The sequence below is a fragment of the Trachypithecus francoisi genome, unplaced genomic scaffold (genome assembly GCF_009764315.1).
Source record: "Trachypithecus francoisi isolate TF-2019V2 unplaced genomic scaffold, Tfra_2.0 Lachesis_group16, whole genome shotgun sequence".
Lineage (NCBI taxonomy): Eukaryota > Metazoa > Chordata > Mammalia > Primates > Cercopithecidae > Trachypithecus > Trachypithecus francoisi.
Window position 1 is genome coordinate 3,571,062 of NW_022681461.1, and position 9,208 is coordinate 3,580,269.

The 9,208-nt window shown below is 48.0% G+C and overlaps 1 protein-coding gene and 1 pseudogene across 1 annotated transcript; both read right to left on the reverse strand.

Moving 5' to 3' along the window:
- Positions 1–5,167: 5,167 nt before the first annotated feature.
- On the reverse strand, positions 5,168–5,802 carry LOC117099293 (annotated as a pseudogene).
- A 320-nt stretch (positions 5,803–6,122) lies between these two features.
- Positions 6,123–7,551, reverse strand: LOC117099294 (lysine--tRNA ligase-like). Its single transcript, XM_033238729.1, has one exon. The coding sequence runs from the start codon at positions 6,985–6,987 to the stop codon at positions 6,544–6,546; it is 444 nt and encodes a 147-aa protein (XP_033094620.1). The 5' UTR covers positions 6,988–7,551; the 3' UTR covers positions 6,123–6,543.
- Positions 7,552–9,208: the final 1,657 nt, after the last annotated feature.

Here is a 9,208-nt window from a genome sequence, read left to right on the forward strand (position 1 = left end):
GCCAGGATGGTCTCGATCTCCTGACCTCGTGATCCACCCGTCTCGGCCTCCCAAAGTGCTGGGATTACAGGCTTGAGCCACCGCGCCCGGCCAATCACAGTATCTTAACCACGGAGGTGAGTGGGTAACACACACTGGTAAGTCCTATAAGGGGACAGTACCTCAGTAAGGCCAGTGTCCCTTCCTGGAAATGTAGTAAACATGAACTAGGAGAAGGAAGTCCTCTTAGCCTCAGAGCCCAAGCTGTAATGACATGTGAGAAGAAGTCAGCCCACAGCAGAAAAAGCAAAGCAAGAGTCAAGAAACAGAGACAAGGCCAGGCGTGGTGGCTCACGCCTGTAATTCCAGCACTTTGGAGGCCGAGGCGGGCAGATCACAAAGTCAGGAGTTCGAGACCAGCCTGGCCAATATGGTGAAACTCCGTCTCTACTAAAAATACAAAAATTAGCTGAGTGTGGTGACACACGCCTGTAGTCCCAGCTACTCGGCAGGCTGACGCAGGAGAATAAATCACTTGAACCCGGGTGGCGGAGGTTGCAGTGAGTTGAGATCATGCCACTGCACTCCAGCCTGGGCGACAGAGCAAGACTCTGTCTCAGAAAGGAAAAGAGACAAAAAGCAGAGAAAGAGGTCATGATAGCAGCTGAGTCCCCACATCTAGGCATCCTCAAGGCCACTCCCCCGCTTCCCCATTGAGCATCAGAAGTTGTACATTTCCCTCTTTTCTCCCTGGAGCTGGATGGAATTTCTGTCACTTGCAACCAGAGATGCTACTAATGAAGTGGTTAGGAGGAGGACTGGCTTGAGAGTGACATCTGCAATCCGCATTTCTACCATGCAATTTGTGATTTTGGACAAACTGCTGATCTTCTTTCACCTCAGTTTATCTGTCTGTTCGGTGGGCACGGGGCACTCTAATGCTTGCCTCCGCAGGTGGAATGGAGTTCTCATAATGTAACGTACATAAAGCATTCAACTCGGTGCTTGTGCATAAACAGGTATGCACAAAGTATTTCATCAACACTGAATTTTAAGATAAATGTTTAATAAAAACTAGTGGACTGGAAAGAAGAGTGAGTGAACTCCTGGAGAATTGCAATAGTGGTTTTTTTAAAAGATAGGATGTCACTCTGTCACTCAGGCTGGAGTGCAGTGGCACGATCATAGCTCAGTACAGCTTCGAACTCCTAGGCTAAAGCGATCCTCTCATCTCAACATCCCAAGTAGCTGGAACTACAGGTGGGGGACACCACGTTTGACCATTTAAAAAAAGAATTTTTTTTTTTTTTTTTTTTGTAGAGACAAGGCCTCCCTATGTTGCCCAGACTGGTCTCAAACTCCTGACCTCAAGTGATCCTCCTGCGCTGGCCTCCCAAAGTGCTGAGATTATACAGGTGTGAGCCGCCCCAGGCCAGCAGTGTTCTTTAAGGTGATATTTCCAAATCAGTACTGCTTTCAGAGACTTGGGAATATCCCACAGGAAACTAGGCCTCACCCAGATGGACTTGGATTTGTTTTACGGCTCACTGTTTAAGTAAATGTGTGATCCTAAACCAGTTATTTACATTTTTTAACCCTGAGTGTCCACCTATAAGGTGGAGATAATAATGCTCAGCTCTTTTAGTTATTTTGAGAATTAAATTAACTCGTTAATATGAAGGGTGCATAGTAGTCTATGGTAAGCATTTAATAAACTGCAGCTAGGACTGTTGTGATGGAAAAAGGACAAAATCCATGGACAAGAGCTAACCAAAGGCTTCACTTCTGTGGAGTCATTGCCATTGTAATGTCTAGTATTGGAAGCTCAATTGAGCTGAAATTGCATAGTAAGTCATCAGAGCACAATGCTGTTCTGTTCAGTTGTGCCAAAAACTCACCTCCTGCACCACCTCCAGCCCAGCCAAGCCCAGCATCTCCCACTAGTTAAAGTCCTCCTATGTTAGCTTTCAGCAACAAGCTTTTAAAGCAGGTTTCCATTAAAAATGAAAAAAACAAAAAAAAAACTCTGGATGATTAATTAGCAGCAGAATGACCCAAATCAAGAGCGAGATCACAATGTGGAAAGTTTTTTTTTTTTTTTCTTTTTAAGAAGTGAAGTCTAGCAACTTTCAAATTACAGACAAAATGATGAAAGTTTTTGACATTTTGAGGCCAAAATATGACTTTACGCTGGTGATTCCCGAGACCTAAACCCACTTCCTTGTGTGGAGAACACACCAGTGGAGGAAGTGGAGGAGGAATAACATGGGTCCCCAGGAAGCTTTGCCTCTTTGTTCGGTTTTGGCAGCAAGCCCAACTCTGACTTGCATAAAATCTCCTGGAGCGTTTGTTCCAACAGTTCGCTCTGCATGGCCCCGCCCGTCCTGCAGGCCTCGGGCAGCCTGGCTGCTGTGGCCAGCGCCTGGGCTAACTCAGGCAGGACTAAGCCAGCAGTATCTATTCCTTTAATGAGCTCTTGAAAATAGTGCCCGATAGACACGTTGTCCTTTTCAGGGACCTGGGGGACCACGCCATCATGCATGAGCCTCTTCATCTCCATCCTGAGCTTTTTGTCCTTTCTTGCAGAAACTGTACCGCATTCCGGTGCTGCTGCAGGAGCCTCAGCATCTGGTGGCAGAGCTGGTGGGGGGCTGTGAGGTCCCGGGCCACCCTTTGCAGCCTCTCCAACTCGGAGGCATGCTCCAGCTCCAGCTCTAGCTTCAAGGTAACCATGCAGCTGCAGCTGTGGATGCTGCTGATCAGGCAGTTTCCGATGGTTTTGATCATGGTCCTTGTGCTGGTGGCACTGGTGGGCAGGTCTGATGAGCCTCTCTGTGTCCTGCCAAGGGAGCACTAACACACACTTAGGCAAGCCCTGCAGGGAGGCCCTCCAGCTCACAGCCTCTGCTCTGCCTGGGCTTCCACCCTGAGTGAGGGAGGCCCCAGACCTGGCAGACACTGCTGGTTGCCAGACCACTACCCATTTTTCACCTCTTTCCTACCCAAAGAACTCTGATTCTTTGGAGAAACCAATGTGGGCAGCTAAAAATACTACATTTATTTCCTGCTTCCCTTGACATTGGGAGTAACCAGGTGTGCAATGGAAGCAGAAGTAGAATCCAGTCAGGTGGGCTTCTGGGAAGCTGCTTAAAAGTGGGTAGGTGCCCCTGGGACCAGTCTTGATCCTTCCCTTTCTCCTTGCTGGGATCACGGACAGGATGCCTATATGGAACAGTCATCCTGTGACTACTTGCTGACAAGAGCACATACCAAATAGCTGAGAGAAAAGGGCTGGAGCATCACGGCTCCCAAGCCAGCCAGCCTTGACTTCCTACCTTGGGACATTTCATTAAAGTAAAAAAATAGAACCCCAAATTCTTTAAAGCCACTGCTCATGGACTTCTGCTACAGCCAAATGCAGACCATTGTTGAAAGAATAGCCACATGGAAGAAATCACCTGAATAATTTAGAGGGGAATAAATGAAATCTAAGATGCAACCATTCTAACACTTCTAGAAAAAGTCAAGATCTCATACTCTAGAACTGGTGGTCTTCAGTTCACCCCTGAAGCCCAGCACCAAGCTGGGCACAGCGGCTCACATCTGTAATCCCAACACTTTGAGACCCAAGGCAGGTGGATTACTTGAGCTCAGGAGTTTGAGGCCAGCCTGGGCAACATGGCACAACCCCATCTCTGCAAATTATGCAAAAAATAGCTGAGCATGGTGGTACATGCCTGTAGTCCCAGCTATTCTGGAGGCTGAGATGGGAGGATCCCTTGAGCCCAGGAGGTCAAGGCTGCAGTGAGCCGTGATTGTGCCACTACACTCCAGCCTGGGTGACACAGCAGGACCCTCTCTCAAAAATAAGTAAAATAAATAAAACCCAGTACCAGCATCACCCCGTGATCAGGTCTTTCCAGATGGGGCAGCAAAAAGTAGGGGAAAGCACACCAATGGAGCCACACAGACCCAGAAGAATCTTGGTTCTTGCTAGCTGGGTAGACTTGGATCTCAGTTTCCTGCCTTCTAAGAAAGGGATCCTGGCCAGGCACAGTGGCTTGTGCCTGTAATCCCAGTACTTTGGGAGGCTGAGGTGGGCGGATCACCTGAGGTCAGGAGTTTGAGACCAGCCTGGCCAACATGGTGAAACCCTGTCTCTACTAAAAATACAAAAATTAGCTGGGTGTGATGGCAGGCGCCTATAATCCCAGCTACTGGGGAGGCTGAGGCAGGAGAATTGTTTGAACCTGAAAGGTGGAGGTTGCAGTGAGCCAAGATGGTGTCATTGCACTCCAGCCTGGGTGACAGGGTGAGACTCCATCTCAAAAAAAAAAAAAAAACACAAAAAACTCAGGAGTTGGGGGAGTGGGCTCAAGCATGCACACTAAGGGGTAAAATGGTGGAGTGTAACTGTTGTATGACTGTCTAGGAACACTCGACCAGGACAGGAAGAACGCCTCAAGTGAGCATGCTCACAACTCCAGTAAACACACTGCGCATGCAGCTCCTCTTAAGTGCTGGCGGGCCACTGCACATGGGGACAGCCCACTGCACTGGAAGAATCAGGGGAGAAGGGACACAACTACCCGGAAGCATGCCAATGTAGAAAACCCCAAGTCAAAGGTCAAACAATGCACTCTGAAGTTGCCCGCGGGGCCTCTTCCAAATGTACTTTCTTTCTTTCTTTCTTTCTTTTTTTTTTTTTTGAGAAGAGACAAATGGTTTATTTGGTAACAAGGATTAGAAAGAAATGTTTAATTCCTTGTCTCTCTTCTGATGACTGAACTGAACCGCGGTAGTCAAATGGAAAGCGACACGCAAGAATTCCCTTGCAGACCTTGATCTTTTGCAGAAATGCAAAGATGCCTGGGTTATACAACTTGCAATTCTTATTTTCTTTTTTTTTTTTTTTTTTTTGAGACGGAGTCTTGCTCTGTCACCCAGGCTGGAGTGCTGTGGCCGGATCTCAGCTCACTGCAAGCTCCGCCTCCCGGGTTCACGCCATTCTCCTGCCTCAGCCTCCCGAGTAGCTGGGACTACAGACGCCCGCCACCACGCCCGGCTAGTTTTTTGTATTTTTTTAGTAGAGACGGGGTTTCACCGTGTTAGCCAGGATGGTCTCGATCTCCTGACCTCGTGATCCGCCCGTCTCGGCCTCCCAAAGTGCTGGGATGACAGGCTTGAGCCACCGCGCCCGGCACGATTCTTATTTTCTAGACAGAGGTGCCAACTGTTGTGCTTTCCAGCATGTCAGTGGTTGCTACATTCTCCTTCTTGTCTTTGGGTTTCATGGCAGGAAACAGAAGTACTTCCTTGATGTTGTTGGAGCCCGTGAGAAACATGACGACTTGGTCAATGCCCATGTCCCAGCCAGCTGTGGGGGCAGCACATATTCCAGGGCAGTACAGAAGTTTTCATCGATGAACATGTTGATTCTCCGGAAGGATGGGGTGAAGTCAATATCATAGACTTGGCCCTCTGGGCCACCTGGGGGTAGGTGACCGTGTAACTGCCTGTAATATGCTTCACCATCCCTGAAACCATCTTCTCCATGACTTCCATGAGATCGTGATAGTCTGCATAGGCCATGTAGAACTCACAGGTGGTGAACTCAGGATTGTGTGTCAAATCCATCCATCCCCTCATTCCGGAACTGGCGTCCAATTTCATAAACCTGGTCGATGCCACCAACCACAAGCATGGTAGAGTTCTGGAGCAATTCTCATATATAAATTCACGTCCAGTTTGTTGTGATAAGTGATGAAAGGCTTGGCCACAACTCCCTCTGGGATGATGTTCATCATGGGAGTTTAAATCTCTAGGAATCCCGGCCGGGCGCGGTGGCTCAAGCCTGTAATCCCAGCACTTTGGGAGGCCGAGACGGGCGGATCACGAGGTCAGGAGATCGAGACCATCCTGGCTAACACGGTGAAACCCTGTCTCTACTAAAAAAAATACAAAAACTAGCCGGGCGAGGTGGCGGGCGCCTGTAGTCCCAGCTACTCGGGAGGCTGAGGCAGGAGAATGGCGGGAACCCGGGAGGCGGAGCTTGCAGTGAGCTGAGATCCGGCCACTGCATTCCAGTCCGGGCGACAGAGCGAGACTCCACCTCAAAAAAAAAAAAAAAAAATCTCTAGGAATCCCAGCTCATTCAAGAAACTTCTTATATATGTGATGCTCTTAGAGTGGATGATAAATTTCTGCCTCACAAAATATTCAGGATCAAGTCCACATTATTCAGGAACAAGTCTCTGGTGATACCTTGTTTCCTTATCTTTGAGGCCAAAGTGAAGATGTGGTAACATCTGCAAACAGGGAGATAGCAGTGTGATCTCATACGGAATGATGCCCAGCTCACCTTTCTTGGTTTTCCCAGGACTCCCTGAACTCCAGTTATGTCTCCCCGACAGTTTGTTATTAATATGAATAAACTCTTCTTCTGATTTATAATTTCGGGAGTTGGCCATGACTTGCAATTTCACCCCCTCTCATAGAAGATGAGCTTTCCTCCAGAAGCTCTTTTGGTATGGAGCCTACCTGCCACCTTTAAGGTGATGTCAGTCAGGTGATCCCCAAGCTGTAGGTGACTATATTCTGGGATGAAGCCAGTGAGATGTCTACATGGAACTTGTGTGGGGATGGATCTTCCCCATTGACCTTTAGTTGATGAATTGCTTGACGGTGAATTTTGTAGTATTGATTTAGGTCCAGGCTCTCTTCCTCAGGACCCACACCATTGTCAGTGGTGTGCTTGGTGGCAGCAGTGGTGGCTTGGCTTAACTGTTTCTCACTGAGCTCTTTCCGCTTGGCTTCCTTCTCTGCTACTTTCTTATTGGCTTTCAGGCGTCTCTTCAGCTCACTTCTTTGATCAGAAAATGGCTTGTCCTTGTGAGGCGTTGTGAAAGGAGCAAGTTGACCCAGTCGCAGTTCCCTGTGACCCAACTCTACCCAGGAGGTTTTGCGCAGGGACACCCTAACAAGCCTTACAGCAGCTTGTGTCAACATGGCAGAACATCCTGGAACTAATGATTACCACCACCACCACTGCACTCCAGCCGGGGCAACAGAGACTTTGTTGCTCAGTTTTGGCTCGCTACCATCCGCTTTCACCTCGGCTCCCTGCGCTGCTGCCATCTTCCCAGAGGGCCCGACCCAGAAGTCACGAGGATAGTACGTTAATTTCCAGGTCCAAATGTACTTTATTTCTTTCAGTCCTGCTCTAAAGCTTTTTAATAAACTGTCACTCCTGGTCTAAAACTTGCCTCAGTCTCTCCCTCTACCTTATCCCCCTCCGTCAAATTCTGTTTGCTGAGGAGCCAAGAATTCAGGTTGCTGCAGACCCACGCGGATTTGCTGCCAGTAACAGATGCAGTTCGTAAGGAGCGGTGCTGCGGTGGTAGCCCCAGTCATCCCGATCCCTGGGGAGCCATGGTACTTGGAGTCCAGCAGGTTAGGAGGAGGAATTTTGGGGTAGGTAGCAAGGAATTGAGAATTCTCTTTTGTGCATGTTATGGTTGAGATGCTTGAGGGCATCCCGTCAAGATTTCTCTCTCTCTCGCTCTTCTTTCTTTTCTTCTCTTCCTTCCCTTCCCTTCCCTTCCCTTCCGTTTTCTTTCTTTTCCTTTCCTTTCTTTTCTCTGTCTCACTTTGTCACCCAGGCTAGAGTGCAGGCGCCATCACAGCTTACTGCAGCCTCAACCTTTCTAGATCAAGTGATCCTCCCACCTCAGCATCCCAAGTAGCTGGGACTACAGGCTCACACCACTAAGACTGGATAACTTTTGTGTTTTTTGTAGTGATGGGGTTTTGCCATGTTGCCCAGGCTGGTCTGGAACTCTTAGACTCAAGCTATCTGCCTGCATCTACCTGCCAAAGGACTGAGATTATAGGCATGAGCCACCATGCCCGGCCCCTATGGGGATTTCAAGGAGGCAGTTGTGTGGGACTGGGGCTCAAGACAGGGATCTGAGTTGGAGATCTAGCTGTGGGAGCCATCGGCACAGGGCATTTTTAAAGGAAGGGACTCAAGATAAGATTATTTTTGGAGAGAACATAGACAGAGGCCTGAGGGCTGAGCTGTGGGGCACACCAAGATTTGTAGATGTCATAGAGGGAGATGAACATTAAGAAGTGGCCAAGTTAGCTGTAGAAGTTGGGAAAGACAGGAAGGGTAGATCTCCTGGAGGTTGTGGCCATTTTACTTCCCTCGAGTCCAGAAAATGGTTACTAAACACAGACTACTCTATGCAGAGTGACTGGAAGCGAGTGTTTCCTGAGATGCTGGCACATGGGGTCAAGAAAGGAAAGAAGTTAATAAAGAGGAGACTCTTGATTTATTTGTATCCTTCACCCAGTTGGGTCCTTTAAGATTGAAAACATTTCTTTTGAATTTTTAACACTAGTTTGGTTGTACTTCAGCTTCCAAGAAAACTTACAGTTCTGTTCTATATAGGAAATATTAAAATGCTACAAGTTGTGGATTATTTTATACTTGTAAAAGGGTCTATTTTCTGATAAGTGAAATGATCTATTTTCTGATGAATATTTTAGGGTTTTCTGTCGAGAACTGAGCCACAAATATGAAAAAGATTTAACATAGATTACACCTTATTCGTTAGCTTGAATGAGTCATTCAAATTTCTGTTTTTTTTTTTTTTTTGAGTCTCGCTCTGTCGCCCAGGCTGGAGTGCAGTGGCCGGATCTCAGCTCACTGCAAGCTCCGCCTCCCGGGTTCACGCCATTCTCCTGCCTCAGCCTCCCGAGTAGCTGGGACTACAGGCGCCCGCCACCTCGCCCGGCTAGTTTTTTGTATTTTTTAGTAGAGACGGGGTTTCACCGTGTTAGCCAGGATGGTCTCGATCTCCTGACCTCGTGATCCGCCCGTCTCGGCCTCCCAAAGTGCTGGGATTACAGGCTTGAGCCACCGCGCCCGGTGTTTTTATTATAAGGAATAGATGGTACAGTACACTTGTTTTCGAACAGGACAACTCCCATGGAGAAGTTCATGCAAGAACAAGCTTGTTTATCTCCCCCAGCCCTGCTTCTCATTTAAAATACACTTGGATTCCCAGCACATAGAGTTATGGTTTTCCTCAGTACCCCTCAGTGAGCCATTAAGCTGGATTGTTAGGGTCCAGAACAGAGCCCTCCAATTCAGAGTGTACCATTGCAGGGGCATTTCTCAAAAGTATTAATTTAGCTCTTCACCGCCATTGAATTTCAGCTT